We start from the raw sequence: 17,252 nt of genomic DNA, 5'->3' as shown, positions 1-17,252 counted from the left end.
TACTGGTCCGAGTAGGCCGCACAGCAGGCTTGGGACGGAAATACTGTTTCAACACGTCAACTTTCCTTCACCCCGATAATATTTGAGGGAAGGGGAAAGGAGGCGCTTAAATATTAGTGAGCGATGCCCACTGCAGCGGAGGAGGTTGGGGATCCTACATTTTTGACGTTATTCCCGATATCGTACCTTCTCCAAGCCCAAACCACGCCGTAACCCAGAAAAATGAGCCCGACAACACCGCCAACAAAAATGGCAATGAGAACACCCTCCCTGGATTCACTCTCTTCCATGGTCATACCGCCATCGGGGTATTCGAAGGGGTTCTTAGCACGTGCTACTAAATGGTCGGCGGGGGTCGAAAAGCTAGGGAAGGCAAGTTAGCCTAGATCATGGGGGGAAGTGAGATGTGAGAAGTGTAGCCAGTGTATGTTGACGGGGTGCGGATGTGAGATGCTCACATCTCGGACAGCTGGCCAGCCACCGTGCTTGTAGCGGATGCGGGCATGTAGAGACAGGTAGAAACCCAGGTATATTAAGATCAAGAGGCAAATGGTGACGCCGATGAGTTTTGCTTTGTTCCTCGACTGCCATCCAAAAGGGTCGGTGTTAGTAGGTTTCGGTGGTGGGCTCGCGCATTTTGCTGGGCTCGTGGTGTCTTTCGTGGATACTCTCGAGACTTCTCTTGTAGATACCTTGATAGGTTCTCCGGTATGCTCTCTGGTGGACACTATTATGGGCTCTGCTGTTGTTTCGTCCTTCGGTGTTTCCGTTGGTTCTGCCATTGATTCCGCTGTGGTTTGAACTCTAAATTCTCCTTGTTGTCTTTCTTCGCAATCCCGGTTATACGCATAACTGGAGATATAAACATCGTCGGGTATGATAGTATCCACAAAGAGTTCTGGAAGAGCTGACACCAACTGCGGGTTGATGACCGAGGCAGGGACATTGATACCTCCATTGGTATAGATAGTAGGCCGGACAGGCTCCATAACGACAGCAGGAGGGGGAGGAGGGAAGCGAGCGTAATGTATAGGGCTGGCTTGGGGGTGACGATACCTGAAGCTTGAAGATGAAACTCCGGTTGGGTCCATGATGAGCCCTTCGTGAATGTTTGGCAGCGTGATTGGAGTGATGAGGTTGTCGAAAGTGAACGCGGCGGAGTTAATAGTGGGTGTGAAGGTGTGCTGATGATGATAATTATTGAGAAGTGTTATTGCAGCGAACAATGTGCGTGATGTGAATGTAGTGATGGAATGGTAGAAGGAGATTCGAGATTGGAGCAGGAAACGTAATTTAAGAAAGCAAGCCTTGTTTACTGGCAGTGCTCGTTGCGACTCCCCTCTACCTGGTGTTCTTACCCTAACTGAGCTAGCACGCCACCCGCCGGATATCCTCATGGGAAAGTAGCTTCCGACACTCAGGGCAGGTCACACCCTCCCAACCTCTTGTCTCCAGCACGCTGGTAACCCATCTTCGAAGACATGCCGAGCAAGTTCCGACCGGATGTTCACAGCCTTCAGTTGGAGCACGAGCTGGGAACTCGAACAAGGATAAATGTTCGCGGCACACCATACACGAGTGGGAGAACTGATCTTCTGCTTCTCGGTGATCCTCCACCAGGGTTGACAATCCACCACCGTGATGCCACCCGAGGAATTCATGTCCCTTCTCCTCACTGTTTGTCTCCATGCAGTGCGGATACCAGTTGTGCAAGGAATCTGGTTTCTGTTCTCGAAGGTCCTCTTCTATTGTCGACAAGAACACGTTTGTATGGCAATCTGGACAAGGGGTACCACGGTCTTGCTCCGATTTCCGGTCGCTTCTTCCTCCTTGTTCTTGTTCTTGTCCTTTTTCTTGTTCTTGCGCTTGATATAGCTCTTCTTGGAGCTGAAATGCATATACGTGATCGCTCTTAATTGTTGAATGCTGTGACAGCCTGGCGTGCTCCAGTTCCTGTGCATTTTGTTGGTATAGGGATCGAATTAAGGCGAGGCTGGAAGGGTTGCTTTCAGATACGGAGTTGGACATCGAATCGGGCTCACGCAAGACTGCTGGATTTTGAGACACGAGCATGTCCTCGCCATTGCTTGAGGCCACAGTATAGCTGCGAGATCTCGTGGGCGTGTAGCTGTGAAAGCCTCCCGTTGCTGTGGCACTTGCCGCTCTCACACTACTACTCTCGTCTTGGAAGGCACTCGACTCACTCAGAGTTCTGCATATGCGATTTGCTATCTCTTGAGCGTCGGACTCATCCATTGACGACAATGGCGGCCTTGGCGATGGCGGTCTAGAGCAGACGTCCAATTCCGTCACAACAGATGACGAAGGGGTTCCATTTGCACCGCTCGTATATGTGCCTTCCTCGCGCCGTGGGAGCCCAAGAAGAGAGTAAGGAAGAGGAGGATCATCGATCAGATTCGCATTCGGTACCGGGAAACTGGGCGATTTGGCATTCGCGCATTGCGCACATGGTCGCTCTGTATTCCGCTTGAAGATCGCTCTTTTCTTGATTCCTAAAAGTGAAGCTTTGTGCTCTTTCCTTGGTGGAGTCGAGGAGTTGTAAGAATGTCCTTCACTGCCTAATGCCTTGCCCTTGAAGAGACTTGAAACGGTTCTGACCAAACCCTGTCGCTTTCTGGGATCTCTCCGTGTTGGTGGTCTTGTCTTGTAGGCCTGGGAGCGGTTCATAGCATGTGTGGTATGAGCGGCCATTCACAGAAGCTCGGTGAGGCCGTAGGTAAGAGATGATGAGGTGGAAGAATAGGAGCGGTGACTTAGCTAAGGAAAGTTAGGCTGCCGACCCCAAATGCAAGAATGAGAGAGGCAGGCGGTGAAACGGAGGATCGCAGAATCGTAGTGCTCAGAGGGGTGTGAGTGCGATGTCACCTAGGAAGACTTGGATGCGGTAGACAGGGAGCTGGATGGGGAAGTTGTGGTCTAGCCACCTGCCCTAAAGCAGTCCATTTGGTGTTTGACATTTGAGGACCACCCACTCATAAAAAGTTGAACTTACTGTTTTATCACATGTTAAACTAAATCCTCCTTTAGATGTGCATTGAAGTTATGGGCGTCGTGAAAAATGAGAATGGACAGAGCAACAGAGGAAAAAAAGGTCACATAACCCCATTTCATGACTTTTGAACCGGTATTGAACGGCTATCTGCATTGTTGCATCCCACCTCGCAACATCGAGAAGAAAGAAAACTCTAGAGATTGGTTCGAGACGTGGCTCCATATTCGTCGTCCACCACCACCACCGGTACGTGACCTTGCAGAAACCGGTTTGTGAACACCATACCCATTGTATTATAAAGCACTATACCATTTCCTGTACATCCTAGCATGTACGGTGCAATTCACAGTTGGATTATCCATTGTAACCCCCGAACGCCACCGCTAGATCCAGGATCCCGGATGATTCCAAGGCGAACGATCACACAGCTGAAACTTTTGTTTTTCTTCAAAGATGCAAAAGTTTGTGCAGCTTTGTGGTACATGTAAAATAGCTGGAAGTAGGTCGAAGCCTACACCAAGTCCCACTCGGAGTCGACACCCTCGTCATCCTCGTCGTCGGCGTCGTCAGCGGCCTGATTACCATGACTTCCGCTGAACTCGGGGGGTGATATAAGGGGATTTGGAGGTACTGGTAGCTGCGATGCGTAATTCGCGTGACCGTTCAACGACTCATGGGGGAACATGAATGTAGCAGGGATGGTAGATTGAGCTTGGAACCCAGAGGTATTGTTCGATGCATAGTTCCTATTGTCGTTAGAGGACCCGTAGGTGAAGGTGGGTTCCACAGGGAAGGTAGGTTGAGCTCCGAAGCCAGAGGTACTGTTAGGTGCACAGTTCACACTGCCGTAGAGCGATCCGTAGGGGATGGTGGACCCAACAAGGGAGTTTGGCTGAGGTTGAAATCCCCCCAAGGGTGCAATGGTTGTTGGCGAGAGACGAGCCATCATCTCGGCTGGTGAGAGGTTGGTAACAGAACAGGGAGTAGATGCAACGGTGGTGGGGATGGGAGCCATCTTCGTTGGTGAGCTGGCAGCAAAGTCTTGAGTAGGGCCTACTTTGGCCTTCCTTTTAGCAGTTCCGCTCGACTCTGGTTTGATAGTAAGGAAGGAGTCCTCCAGATCCTCTGTTTTCAAAAACTGGCTCTCGCTGGAGGCGCTGGGTTCGTACCCCGCACTTGAGGATTCGCTTTCGCTCTGCTCTTCAGTAAAGTTGGTATTGGTCCTTGGACGGTACACCACCATGAATCCTTCTGCGCCAGAAGCCTCGCCTGCACTAACATCCTCGAAGACAGCCTCTTTCTTTGGCCTATGCACCAAGGTGAAGCCGGCCTCGGCGCACAGTTGTCGTCGCTTCGTTGCTTTAGCCACCTTCTCATCGTGATAGTCCGAGGTATCGCCATCCGGCTCAGCCCAGACTTCAACTAAGAAGTCGCCAAGCGCCTGCTTGCTGAAATCCGGGTCGTTTCGAGGGGTGGGTTCTTTACCTGCAATCTCGCCGAATTGGACGATGGCGGCCGCTCCTTCATGCATGTGTCAGTAGAACAGTATTGGAATCGATGGAACTGGGGACACTTAACCGTCATCAACAAATCCCCGCTGGAAGCTCGTGCGGACAAGGTCCCTGAAAAACTCGGGCACATCGCAGACAAGGTTGCGGAAATCATCCTCCTCGGAAAATCGATGATATACGAAATTCGAGCAACAATAGTGCCACAGAGTCTCTAGAAGGCCGGTCTGGTCCTTAGGGTGCTCATAGATGAACCGGACAGCCTTACATAGATCGGTAGGCATCTTGGGGATGCTGGATGAGAAGTCTAACTGGCAAAGGAAGGTTGCTTTGCTGGTTTCCTGAAGCCCACGGAGATCGAAATCTCGACCTAGCTTGTAGAGCTCCGCGTGGACGGCAAGTGAGCAGGTGCCAGTGTCGATATCGTAGTCAGTCATGTAGCTGCCTGTGTAAATAAACCGGAGGAAGCGCTCGACAACCTCAATAGAAGATGCGTGGATAGTCGCCTGAGAGCATCCGCTAAAGCCATGTTCAAAGTTGAGTGACAACACGGGGCAGGAATCGCCAATGATGTTCAGATTGAGTCCGGGAATGTGGGGGAGGGTTCCATCTGGGAGAGAGACAATAAGGGTAGCATTTCCCGGCGGGGAGGCCGACAGGAAGTCGAGGAGGCTGGACATCTCGAAGAGCCTAACGGAGGAGAGAAGCCGTCTAGATTGGGGGTGGTGGAGATGGGAGAAAGAGGGACGGTTGAGACAAGAAAGAAAAGGAAACGCCCAGGCTGGATGACGGCCGCCAGTGAAGACAGAGGACAGGAGGGCTGGGCCAGCTGAATCACTGTGGGCGGGTTAGGCTGCAGCAAATGCAGCCAGGAGTGAATCAACCGCCAAACTACGCCGCTGAAGAGATTCACGAATTTAAGGCTCGAGAGATGTCTGGAGAGCTTCTGCGATTTTGCGACAGGCGTTTAGATAAACACATGAAGGAAGAATCTGGTGCACGCATTAGCAGCGCGCGGGGCGCAATTGAAGCAATGCCCAGATGCAGCGGTCAGTGATGCGTGGTGCGAAGGAGCGCTGTGTGACTGCAAAAGAAAGCCAATTGGACTGATCACAGGGAAGAAGAGCGTGTCGCTGAGCAACCTTGAAGCAGTGGGGGGGATGGCTGCCTGGTGGGAGCTCAGGCCTCTGGCCCTCAAGCACTCGCGGGGTGAGATGCGGCTTAACCTCTCGTGGCGGGGGTGAGGAGCTTGGGCCAGCCCTACCAGGCCCCCCCCTTGCAAACGACAGGTCGCGACTGCCAATTTCCTCAGTAGTCAAAAGGAATGGTAGTTCACACCACCTATCGTTCCTCCCCTCACCGAGTCAGATCTTTCCCCCCTCCCCACTGCGACAGTCACCATCCCCATTCCCCATTCCTCGCTCGCTCACGACTTTCACTCTGCCTCTCTTGGATTTCCTCTTTCGGCGCTCTCGTGGACGGCGAATTCTTCTTGTCATGGGTGTCCTCTCAATCCTCCCCGAAACCTTCAGTGCCGTGGAAACGTGGCTCACGCGTTTATTTGTATGAAGCCTGCACAGTACACCGCTTCAACTCTGAAGCCAGCTGACCGGCAATCTCCAGCTCCTCCTCGGCATCATTACGATTGGGCCCTGGGCAGTTCTTCTACTGTACGACCTGCTGCTCTACATCGTCCGCTCCATAACCCACGAGATCCCCCTGGTCGGAGGCCGAGCCCGGGGGAAGGCACGACCGCGCGCACCCAGCCTCACAGAGCGCCCCAGTGGTCATCGTCGCAAATTCAGTCTCGCCCGTACAAATGCGGCAGCCTCTCACGCGACTGCTGGCGTCAAGTCGGAAGCTGCGGATCGGCGCTGGAGGCACCTTAAAGAGGAAACCGATGAAGATTCATCAAGTATTTGACATGTAGACCAGGAGCGAGTTGTTTGTTTTTGTGTTTCGCGGCGCTGGGCGCCCGAGAGTCGACGCCCCACGAGCACCGCATCGAGCTCTTGGGTTGTGGCAGTACAAAGGAGGCGCAAAGGGCATGTCTATCGGCCTTCTAGAATACCGAATGGTCCAAGGCATCATCTGAGCAGTCGTTATGCCATTCCACCCTCCATGCTACAAGCTAGTCCATCCATTGGCGTAGCCTCAAGCTGTTCGGTGTATTGTTGCACCACTGCATGCTCCTCGACGTATTTTAGATCGGGCTATGTGGTGGTGGTAGCCGTCTTGCCGTCATCCTTCGACTTCTACTCGGGCGATTGCAGATGCTTCCTCTGCAATATGCCAGTACCTGCAGCCTACACGCGCTAACCGGCTGGGGCACTTTGCTAGCTGCATTAGACAACAGAGCGGGTGGCCTTTGTTCTGGCTCTCATTGGTTCGCCCGGTAGCAATCGGCGAACTTCAAGTCTTACCGATTCGCACAATGTGGTCTCTCCACATACTTTTATGTCCGTCGTGGGTGGTTGGATGCTTTAGATCTTGAACCAACCCACTTCCTATAAGATGCAAGCGGAGATATACCAAAAGAAGCAGGTCTATGCGACGGTTTGTATCCTCTTTGCCTTAATCTCGTTGGATATGGGCACTTCCATCCCTTTTGCTCTCCATCATGAACCAGCAGGCTTGGCACAAATGTTTGCTTGCCTGTCCTACTCAAGTCCTTCCATAGGCGTCGCAACGCAAATTCCAAGCTCACCGCCTCCATTTCTTTCTTTTGCTTTACATGTGAGGTTGCTCTAGTCCTCGATCTTGAATCTTGCGGGAATCATCATTGTCCTCTCTGTAGTGCAGAGCCCGCACCCCTACCCCTGACCATCTCTGGCCCCGGGGCCATGTCTTGCAACAGAAACATTCATTTCCTATGCACGTCGCTGCAGCTCATTCCGCATTCGTCTTCGTTTCTTGCTCTTTCCCCTCTGGCCGAAGTTTGCTCGACCCCTAATTATCTGCTGAGTGAGCCATCTGTCCATATTTATCATGGACAACCATCGCCTTGTTCTACTTTGGGGCCTTCCAACCTCTTTTGTGAACCTACCGCTCATTCATCCGTTTACCTTGACTAGTATTCCGTTACCACCGTCGATGCCAATGGACGATCTCCGTCGATCTCTACCAAATTCGCCATACGACATGGATCCTCGAGATCCTCGGAATATGAGTGCTCCCTTCGATAACTACAGGATGAGCTTGGATGGGCCTGACTACTTCGGGGCGATGGGCGTGGGACCGTACCGGAGTCGATCACAGCCTGGCGGACCGTTTCCACCACCTAGACTTGATTCGGACATGATGATGAAGCATGATCAGCAGCAGATTGACGATCTGGTGCGGAGGTGAGGTGCTTCCGGCAGATATTTGGAGCAGCTTTGACCTCTGCAGAACCAACTTGATGGTCCAATTCGTCAATGGTCATATTACCCACGCAGGGCGATACTGCCAGCTGCAGCCGAAGATGTGCAGCGATGCGAAATTCCCCACCGAATTCAGGGTTCCTAGGACTGTTGAGGAAGTCAAGGTTATGGACCGTATGCTACCTGGTTCTTCACGGCGGTACCGCGCTTACTAACATGTGTGCCAGCTTCAACACTCGATCGCATACTGCGAGCCTACGGATTACCTACTGACCTTCGCTCTCTCCGTATGACGTCTCAAGATACCGTAAGCCCGCGAACCGCACACCAGGCCAAGCTGTGTACATTGTTCGATTTCTTAGGAGCGACACAAATATCGGAAAGACAAAGGATGAGACACACACCATGTCTGTCATACTGAAAGCAATGGCTTTTTACACATCGCTCGAAACTTATTTCATACCTGGATTTTCTCTGCTTACGCTTTTAGAATGTTTTTCGGTCTTAGCATGATGTTTAAGTTCAAGTTGTCTATTCGTCGTTAATGTGATCTAATCTAATCTCTGCCCGCGTCTAAGCGACACTTTTCTGTAATAGGAAAGTTTTCCCAGGTACAGCGTATCGACCGCACTGGTCAATTATCAATCGCGCCCTGTGGACTTGAATGAATATTTAAACTTTTCTTTGGCGTTGTCGTGTACCTACACTCTTTTGACTCGAGTAAATGCAGACAATTTGAAAACATGATTCAATTAGATGTTCGGGTGTCTCACTCATGGGTTGTTCTCGTTCTCGGATTGGTGTGGTATGCATACAGGAAGATAAGACAGAAGGATCGTTTCCAGGTACTGTCTGTCTTAAAATAACTTGGGACTTTACGGTACCACTCTTTGCAAATTAACATTTCTGTAGACAACACTACCCACTGCACCTCCAAACAAGAACGCAACCTTATCGGAAGATGTATACACCCAAATCGAGCCTCTACCCAACTTCAATCCCGAAACAACAGAACCTATCAAAATTCGACCATTTAAGCCCAAATATCACCTGACGATGGGTATTTCCTTCCACTCCCCTACTAGCTATTTCTGCTATTAACCTCCCAAACCTAGCCCTCGAAAACACCACGCTCTCAGACCTCGTCGTAATAGACAGCACCTATCACTCCCGCATCTCTCTCCGCCGCCAACTCATCCGCGACCGACCTTCCGACGTACTGGCCGCAAATCCTATCATCACGCCAGCGGTCACCGAGTTTTACGAATGGATCATGGGCACGTACCTCCCTCGGCGATTCCCCACGATGTTCAAGCTCACTCTCTCGCCGGAATCAATCAAACCATCCGGGCTACAGAACCTTGCGACTGATGAAATCATACCCTTGACCCAGTCTTCAGCCGAGCAGGCTCTCAAACTCATCGGCTCCCACATTGATGACGACTTCCTGTTCCTCCTCCCCACGGCGACCGGTGCCGACTCCGGGAAATATAAACTCGAAGGCTTCATAACCTGTTTCCCATCTGGATTCAACACAGCCAAAAAACTCAACATGAAACTCGCAGACATCCACAGTCCCGTCCCGGGCTACGGCGACAAGTTAGAGAAAAGCATGGATCGTTTTTTTGCGGGTTTACCAATTGGAAAGATTGTGAAGAGGGTAAATTGGAGTATTACGACGACAAGGGAGTTGCATGTTCTGGAGGGTACGCATCTGACGCAGGAGCAGTTGGCTGAACGCCAACGCCAACGTGAGAATGAGGAAGCTGGCGAGGGGGACGAAGTCAATATCGCAAACACGGTGCTGCGATGCGAGCGCCAAACGCTGCATCGTTTGCCGCGGACTAAGGCGTTGGTATTTGCGTTCAAGACGTATCAGTATGGGATGCAGGAGTTGAAAGATGAAGGGTGTGGGGAGGAGTTGGCAAGCGCTATTGATGGTTTGGGTCTGGGGAGTGTGCCGGGTATGACGGTTTATAAGAGGCAGGTTGTTTGGGGGGAGAAGGTTAAGGCGTTTTTAAGAGCGTGAGGGTTGGGTGGAAGGGGTTGTGTTGCGGATGGCGGAATATGTTGGGGCCTATTAGGTGGATATGGCTCAGTTGCTTGTACAGATTAGAACTAACGGCTCAGGTGTTGACTTCGAGAGCTCCATATATGTGCCTACCAATATAGAGGTGCTTAAGCACGTGATCCGACATCCGCTCACGATCTCATCTAATTCGAGAGCTGCTTATGCGTTACTGATATATAAAGCTACGCACTTTCATCCACAACATGGCCAGCCTCATTGTCAGCTTCAACCGCCACACCCTACTCGCGGTTAACGTTTAATTTGCCCCACATCGCAGCTACCGAGCCACCCCTCCGACGTTAACTCGATAGATCTATCCTGCGCGACACGAGCGGAGATAATTCCTAAAATTTAGCTATTGAAGGACCGTACATACCGTGATTTCAAAAAATTGGACCTATGAGGTGCGAAAGTGTGTGTAATCATCGTCGGCCGAGATGCAATTACCACAGCTACACAACTTACCCCTCCCTCCTAGCTAGGACTTGCTGGTGCGTGGCATTCCCGCAATATGGTCGCGGAATGAAGCCGTTCTTGCTTGCATCATTTCTAATTTCTTATTGAGCAGATAGTTGAGAGCTTACCTTGCTTTCGTTCCCCAGAGCTCCACTTCTTATACCCGTCTCTCTGTCTTCCTCTTCGCTGTTCTCTCTTCTCCCCTCAATTGATCTTTCTCCTCCTGACACGCCCTGCACGACTTACCTCAATCCCCTCCAATTACCTACCCGCCCACTATGGATCCTGCTGAAGTCTCTATACCCCCCCTGAAGGACCTCACAATCGACAACATCACCGAAAATGTCAATCTCATAAACTCGCAAACACCGGATCCGAGGTTGAAATATATTTTGGAGAGGCTAGTCAGCCATATGCATGATTTTGCACGAGAGACGAGGTTGAGTACGAAGGAGTGGATGGCGGGTATTGAGTTTTTGACGGCGGTTGGGAAGAAGTGTACGGATGTTCGACAGGTGAGTTGTATGCATTTACTTCTATCCTTTTGGGTAGTATTGACTCATCTTGGATCTGCAATTGGCGGCGCCATCAGAGGATTTTCTAGGACCGAAGCTAATTGTCCTCTGTAATTGCAGGAATTCATCCTCCTGTCTGATACATTAGGCCTTTCCCTCCTCGTCGACTCTATCGACCATCCCAAAAAGCCCTCCTCAACCGAAGGCACCGTCCTAGGTCCCTACCACACGCACGACGCCCAAACCCAGGCCCTAGGCCAGTCCATCTCGGGCGATCCCGATGGCACACCCCTCCTCTGTCTCTGCACCGTGCACACAACATCCGGCGCGCCTATTTCTGACGTCAAAATCGACATTTGGGAAACAGACTCGAAGGGCTCGTATGATGTGCAGTACGAAGATTATAGCGGAGAGAAACCAGATGGCAGGGCGGTGCTGAGAAGTAATGAAGAAGGAGTCTTTTGGTTCAAGGCGATCGTGCCCGTGCCGTACAGTATTCCGCATGATGGCCCAGTTGGGAAGATGTTGGGGATATTGGGACGACATCCGTGGAGACCGAGTCATATGCATTTCATGTTTGAGAAGGGGGGGTTTGATCATCTTATCACGTACGTGCAACTCAGCCTCTTCGCTATTTTCCTCTTTTCCCCCCTGCCTTTAAACATCTGTTCCCACAAACTTCATTTACAACATTGCCGATAAAGGCATGCTAATATTTATGACCAGCGCCCTATACCTCCGTAACGACCCCTATGAAACTAGCGACGCAGTCTTTGGCGTTAAGGAATCCCTCATGGTTGACCTCGGCATCGTAACCCCCGAACAAGCGAAGAAATACGATATTAAAGAAGGCGCAAAGCTCCTAACATATGATTTCGTGCTCATGACGGATGAAGAAACGAGCGAGTTGAGGGACGAGGAGGCAAAAAAAGCCATGGAGAAGTTGGGCAGGGGGGATATGCGGATTGTTGAGGGTTTGCCGATTCCAATGGAGGATGTGGATTAGAAGGATGATGGATCGGATGGGAGAAAGGCTTGGGGACGTTGGGGACATTGAATTTGACTAGGTAACTGTCGAATTAGGGTGGAATAAATATTAGCGGAGATGCTGTATTCATGATGGGTAGTAGAAGAGCAGAAGCAGCTCCAAGATGAGCTTTGATGATATCTTCTGTGTTTGGGACGGGTAGCACTCTAACACTTCAGGCCTGAGGGGTAACACTCCTCAGTGATCGACGGTTATTGTAACCTGCCCCTTCGGGTAGGGACCAAGCCTTGCGGAAAGCGGATAAAGTTCCCCCCGGCGCCTAACTAAAAAGCCGATGAAAGCTTCCAGATTGCAACTCAACAACTAGTGCTTTGCTCCAATGCGCCAAATTTATATTCCTATCTCTAAATCTCCGTCATAAGGCATTGGATTATGCCAAAACCCACAAAACGGGCCCAAAAGGCCCTCCCCTCACCGTCTGTCCCCTCACCGTTTACCCCCGCCCCTACTGAGCTCCTACCTCTTCTCTCCACACTCTCTAAAGACTCGGTCTACATAATACACCTCGACTACCATCCGTCGTGGTTCAAACGTCGCATATTCCTCGTACCCGTCGGTCTAAATGTCACCATCGTCGCAGTCTTGCTATGGCGCGCTTACGTCCAATTCCCCTTCTATTGGGAACTACTGCTGTCGTTTCTCGGAAACCCAAATGATACTACTATATACTTCGCAACCACTCATTGGGCAGATATATTAAAGACAGTGGCTTGGAGAGGACTGGTGTTTTTCTTCGATTGGATGTTGTTTCGGATTGTGGGACCTTGGCCATGGACTTTCTTTTTTGAATCGCCGGGGAATCCGGTAACGTGGAGGTTCAATGTTGGGTTTAGAGATGAGGAAGTATATGTTAGAGAGAGTAGGGGGTGGACGGCAAAGGACTTGCTCGGGGAGGCCGAGGGTGCGACTGGGAAGGCTGGAGGCGATAGTCCATTCTTCAAGACGAGGATATTGCCAGCATTGGATGGGAGGAGACTGAGAGAGAAGACGGGATACCTGCTTATGGATAAGGGCTGGGATCTGGATTTTGCTGGAATGACCACTGCCACCAGTTTGCTTGATAAGAACGAGCTCTCCTCCGAGCTGCTCCGCAAAGTCGTTTTCGTGTGGGTCGGACCTCAAGAATCAGGGCAGTGGGCCGTGTGGGACTGCTGGAAGTTGGATGAGGGCTCTGAGACTGAGGCTCGACAGAAAATCATGTTGTTCAAGGACCGCCTTACAGCCATGGGAAAGGAGGATCTTTTCTTTAAATGGGTGGAATTGGTGCAATTCGAGAGCAGTGCATCGGGAGGCTTCACGCAAGAGAGACAGGTGGCCACTGCAGAAAAGGCGAAGAAACTGTTTGAAGATCAAGGTATTGATTTTGACACCTTCATCAACGAGATTGGAGGATTGGGTGGGATGCCGGGAATGGAAGAGGCTGGTCCTGACTGAGACCAACACCATATACCCAAATATCCAGACACAGGATATGGAATAAACATCCGCTATCATCTCACCCACAGCCTGTACCTGGATCCTCATCATCCAACACTCCCATCCCAACCGTCGCCGCTCTACTCTACAACTGTGGCTTCTCTCTCGGCTTAATATACCTCACCGCATACCCAATCGCAGCCTCATACCCATAAACCCCCAACCCACAAATAACCGCCTCCGCCTTATCACTCAAATAACTATGATGTCGAAATGCCTCTCTCTTATGTATATTACTAATATGCACCTCCACAAACGGTATCTCAACCCCTAGTAACGCATCCCGCAGCGCCACGCTCGTGTGTGTTAATGCTCCGGGGTTGATGATGATGGCGTCGACTTTTCCGCGGGATTCGTGGATTCGGTCGATTAGGATACCTTCGTGGTTGGATTGGAGTGATGCGAAGGAGATGGAAAAGGAGGCGCATTGCTGCGAGGCGGAGGCGATGACTTGTGGGAGTGTGGTGCTGCCGTAGAGGGTGGGTTCCCGGGTTCCGAGGAGGTTGAGGTTCGGGCCGTTGATGAGGAGGATGGATTTTGCCATGATGAGTTTGATTGTTGATTTGTAGGTGTATGGTAGGGGTAATGGAGATCGCTTGAGGTTCAGTGTGTGTTTCCTCCCTTTGCAGACGTAGAACTACTACAGGGCCGTCGGAACGTATTCCGAACATACTCGCCAAGCTTCATGTTGGTTTCCTCGGACGAGAAGCCAGCGAGACCGGAGGAAGAGCATTTTGCCGGGCGTTTTTGACTTTGCCCATTCATCCTCGGAGGCCTTCAGGTGCGGATTTCCACGGCATCATCCATTCTGTTACCCTCTCCTATCCGGCACAGTCCGTCCAGATTCTAGTCGTGACGTTAAATCAAGCACCAATACAATGCCATCTAAATACCAATCTTATTTCCGACCAATCTCCGTTTCACGTGCGCGGCTTGCCACGGCACTTTAGCGGCTCAGTCATCCATCTTCGTCTCCAAACCATAGCCAGTTTGCGACTGGTAATCCAGTATGACTTCAACATGCACCTATTCACGGCATCATGGAGCTCTCACGGGATTATTTGGACGAGATCTATGCATTTGCCGTCGAACTTGGCAAACAAGCCGGGAAGATGCTACTTGATGGTGCGAAGTTGAGAATGGGAGGTGGAGGGCCGGAGGAAAAGGGGCATGTGCAGAAAGAGAATGCGGTGGATTTGGTTACGCAAACGGATGAAGGTCGGTTGCACTTATTGCATTGAGAAGTCTGAATTTTGGAGGTTTGAATCTAAAGGAAGAGAGAATGCGAAAGCTGAGAGAGCGTAGATGTTGAAGCATTTATCAAAGGTGAAGTTATGAAGAAGTATCCTTCGCATAAGTCAGTGTTTCTGCAATGTATCCACTAAATGGCTCTGCCTCTCCTCTTAGGAGATGTACTAACACTACTCTAGATTTGTGGGCGAGGAGTCGTATTCCAAGGGTTCATCACGCGACTATCTTATAGATGACAGCCCTACATGGTGTATTGATCCTCTTGATGGTATGACATAGCCACCTGCTTCCTTTCTGTAAACACGGGTGCGAACTGAGATTCCTTTAGGTACGGTCAACTATATCCACCTGTTTCCCATGTTCTGCGTCTCAATAGCCTTCATTCACAACTCCAAGCCCCTGATTGGCGTAATCCACGCCCCATTCCTCAACCAGCTGTTTTCCTCCTGCTATGGCCGAGGTGCATGGCTAAACGAGCATCAACCTTTGCCACTTGTCCAAAATCCTGTCCCGCCATTGCCAGTGAATGCTCCTAGTGGATGCGTATTCTCGTGCGAATGGGGGAAGGATAGGAGGGATCAACCAGATGGTAATTTGCATCGAAAAGTAGAGAGTTTTGTTAATATGGCTGCCGAAATTGGAGGGAGGCAGGGAAGAGGTGGGATGGTGCATGGGGTGAGGAGCTTGGGGAGTGCGACTCTTGATCTGGCGTATGTTGCTATGGGGGCGTTTGATATTTGGTGGGAAGGCGGCTGTTGGGAATGGTTAGTAAAATCTTCAACTGAAATATTTAGGGTATTGAGATTGACAGCATGGTAGGGACGTCGCCGCAGGCATTGCTATCCTTCAGGAAGCCGGAGGTTTAATCACCAACGCAAATCCACCTGAGGATCATGTCACGGCCCCCATTGAAGAAGTTCGGCTTGGAAGTAGACTTTACTTAGCTATCCGGTGAGTTGGCCCTTCGGATCTAACATTCGGTACAAAGGCAGACTAACTCATTGGTTCATACAGTCCCGCAGGGCCATCTTCGACAGAAACGGGTCGGGAAAGTCAGGAGAGAACCGTACGAGAAGTGTGGAGACGAGTGCGCAAATTGGATTACTCCAGGCCCGGAGCGTGATTTCGGGTATTTTATTCTAACCTACCAGCCGTCTCACGTCTAGCAAGTATATATACATACTCATACATGTCATCAGACATTCCTTGGTTCAATTCTATTCCTTCTTCCTACTTTTAATTGCCACATTTTTTTTCAATCCTCTAATCATCCTCTACAACCTTGCCTCACTGAGTTTTGCTGCTATTACCTGATGACACTTCTTCACAGGCATTTCATGGATGCCCCTTCCTGTCCAATACTTGTCCTATCATTGGTGAGTCTCTTTTACTTATCAAGGAGCTTGATCGATGCTCACCTGCTCCAACCCCTGATATATCATCGCCTCTGTTCCCATGATAACCCTCCACCCCATCCTCTGGCTAATCTCCGCAATCTCAGTCCACGGCGAAGGATGGTAACACATTTCTAAAATCGCCCCTTTATGGTCTTTACCTAGAAGACATTCAAATACTTTTCTCGCCTCTTTCTCGTCTTCAGTCTTAGGAGTGAAATTCGGCACACAAGCAACAATAGCTCCTGGGCCTTCTAGCTGCTGAGCTTGTGCTACAGTTGACACATCAACTAAGGAATCTCCATAACCTCGTGCCGTACATTCGTCGATAACGGCTTTGACTTCGCTTCGGTTCCGGTTTACAAGGTAAATCTTGCTTGCTTTCATCATTGTTCGTAATGCGTATACTGCGCTTCGAGCTGCGCCACCGCCTCCGATTACCAGCCCAGGTCGTCGGTGAAAGCACGCATCCGGATCCGAAATGTTCTCGTAAAAAGAGTCCCGAATGCCAATAACGTCTGTATTCGTGCCTATGTAGAGCCGCTTCCCAGTACTGCAGTCTTCTCGAAGGAACATAGTGTTAACGGCGCCGACTGCAGCGCCCTCGGGAGTAAGGCCGTCTAAGTGCTTTAGAATTGCGAGTTTGTGCGGCATTGTTATTGATGCACCTATACAGTTTACTTAGCAAATGAGTTGTAGAGTGAGGGCAAAATTACCTACCGTAGAACTTTGGATCTTCCCTTAGCCTCAGGAAAAGATCCATGTCAAGAGAGTCTAGGGGAAATTGGGACCATTTCAGCCCTAATCCGTCATATACGGTTTGGTGGAGCAGGGGAGACATGGAATGTGCGATTGGGTGCCCAAAAAGGTAGCCATGTCTCTCAACATGGGATGTTTGGGGGACAATTGTATCTGTCGACATTATGATTCCCAAAAAAATTACAAGAGTTAAAGGATTTGATCTAGATGCCGTATTTAAAAGTTGCCGATTTGGGAGGCCGAATCGATTTCTTTAAACATGCGTATACTCTACGAAAACACCTAATCTTCCACCGAGGTTCGAGAACGTTGAGGCTTGGCTTGGATAACAACGCTAACCTTCCACAAAATCGATCAATTCGCATACGAAAGAAGGTTCATCCGGGGGGTTCGAGAAAA

General features: G+C 50.4%; 10 protein-coding genes across 10 annotated transcripts; 6 read left to right on the top strand and 4 right to left on the bottom strand.

Moving 5' to 3' along the window:
- Positions 1–113: 113 nt before the first annotated feature.
- On the bottom strand, positions 114–2,688 carry BDR25DRAFT_387747 (uncharacterized protein; the record flags this gene model as incomplete). Its single annotated transcript, XM_033698073.1, has 3 exons — positions 114–323; positions 459–1,184; positions 1,570–2,688. 3 exons carry the CDS (start codon positions 2,686–2,688, stop codon positions 114–116), a joined length of 2,055 nt encoding a protein of 684 aa, XP_033550317.1.
- Positions 2,689–3,379: 691 nt separating this feature from the next.
- BDR25DRAFT_132372 (uncharacterized protein) lies at positions 3,380–5,292 on the bottom strand. The gene is made up of 2 exons (XM_033683865.1): positions 4,592–5,292; positions 3,380–4,534 (listed from the first exon to the last, which is right to left on the bottom strand). Exons 1-2 carry the CDS (start codon positions 5,199–5,201, stop codon positions 3,525–3,527), a joined length of 1,620 nt encoding a protein of 539 aa, XP_033550316.1. The 5' UTR covers positions 5,202–5,292; the 3' UTR covers positions 3,380–3,524.
- Positions 5,293–6,018: 726 nt separating this feature from the next.
- Positions 6,019–6,444, top strand: BDR25DRAFT_218651 (uncharacterized protein; the record flags this gene model as incomplete). The annotated part of the gene is made up of 2 exons (XM_033684940.1): positions 6,019–6,084; positions 6,145–6,444. 2 exons carry the CDS (start codon positions 6,019–6,021, stop codon positions 6,442–6,444), a joined length of 366 nt encoding a protein of 121 aa, XP_033550315.1.
- Positions 6,445–7,373: 929 nt separating this feature from the next.
- Positions 7,374–8,394, top strand: BDR25DRAFT_132345 (uncharacterized protein). Its single transcript, XM_033683864.1, has 3 exons — positions 7,374–7,865; positions 7,912–8,057; positions 8,111–8,394. The coding sequence occupies exons 1-3, from the start codon at positions 7,510–7,512 to the stop codon at positions 8,302–8,304; spliced, it is 696 nt and encodes a 231-aa protein (XP_033550314.1). The 5' UTR covers positions 7,374–7,509; the 3' UTR covers positions 8,305–8,394.
- A 178-nt stretch (positions 8,395–8,572) lies between these two features.
- BDR25DRAFT_283035 (uncharacterized protein) lies at positions 8,573–9,912 on the top strand (the record flags this gene model as incomplete). The annotated part of the gene is made up of 3 exons (XM_033688013.1): positions 8,573–8,728; positions 8,796–8,943; positions 8,999–9,912. The coding sequence occupies exons 1-3, from the start codon at positions 8,627–8,629 to the stop codon at positions 9,910–9,912; spliced, it is 1,164 nt and encodes a 387-aa protein (XP_033550313.1). The 5' UTR covers positions 8,573–8,626.
- Positions 9,913–10,442: 530 nt separating this feature from the next.
- On the top strand, positions 10,443–12,077 carry BDR25DRAFT_302352 (catechol dioxygenase). Its single transcript, XM_033689775.1, has 3 exons — positions 10,443–10,925; positions 11,046–11,533; positions 11,652–12,077. The coding sequence occupies exons 1-3, from the start codon at positions 10,689–10,691 to the stop codon at positions 11,929–11,931; spliced, it is 1,005 nt and encodes a 334-aa protein (XP_033550312.1). The 5' UTR covers positions 10,443–10,688; the 3' UTR covers positions 11,932–12,077.
- A 208-nt stretch (positions 12,078–12,285) lies between these two features.
- BDR25DRAFT_132312 (uncharacterized protein) lies at positions 12,286–13,471 on the top strand. The gene has a single exon (XM_033683862.1). It carries the CDS (start codon positions 12,346–12,348, stop codon positions 13,405–13,407), a length of 1,062 nt encoding a protein of 353 aa, XP_033550311.1. The 5' UTR covers positions 12,286–12,345; the 3' UTR covers positions 13,408–13,471.
- BDR25DRAFT_132313 (Dehydroquinase) lies at positions 13,472–14,332 on the bottom strand. Its single transcript, XM_033683863.1, has one exon. It carries the CDS (start codon positions 13,991–13,993, stop codon positions 13,535–13,537), a length of 459 nt encoding a protein of 152 aa, XP_033550310.1. The 5' UTR covers positions 13,994–14,332; the 3' UTR covers positions 13,472–13,534.
- A 92-nt stretch (positions 14,333–14,424) lies between these two features.
- Positions 14,425–15,875, top strand: BDR25DRAFT_333009 (inositol monophosphatase). The gene is made up of 6 exons (XM_033692796.1): positions 14,425–14,667; positions 14,755–14,806; positions 14,880–14,968; positions 15,029–15,464; positions 15,520–15,651; positions 15,715–15,875. Exons 1-6 carry the CDS (start codon positions 14,490–14,492, stop codon positions 15,821–15,823), a joined length of 996 nt encoding a protein of 331 aa, XP_033550309.1. The 5' UTR covers positions 14,425–14,489; the 3' UTR covers positions 15,824–15,875.
- A 99-nt stretch (positions 15,876–15,974) lies between these two features.
- On the bottom strand, positions 15,975–17,016 carry BDR25DRAFT_218894 (NAD(P)-binding protein; the record flags this gene model as incomplete). Its single annotated transcript, XM_033684948.1, has 3 exons — positions 15,975–16,067; positions 16,119–16,762; positions 16,815–17,016. 3 exons carry the CDS (start codon positions 17,014–17,016, stop codon positions 15,975–15,977), a joined length of 939 nt encoding a protein of 312 aa, XP_033550308.1.
- Positions 17,017–17,252: the final 236 nt, after the last annotated feature.

The sequence above is a fragment of the Lindgomyces ingoldianus genome (genome assembly GCF_010093535.1).
Source record: "Lindgomyces ingoldianus strain ATCC 200398 unplaced genomic scaffold BDR25scaffold_9, whole genome shotgun sequence".
Taxonomy (NCBI): domain Eukaryota; kingdom Fungi; phylum Ascomycota; class Dothideomycetes; order Pleosporales; family Lindgomycetaceae; genus Lindgomyces; species Lindgomyces ingoldianus.
The sequence above is the reverse complement of the archived record's forward strand: the minus strand, read 5'-3'. Positions and strand labels throughout refer to the sequence as shown.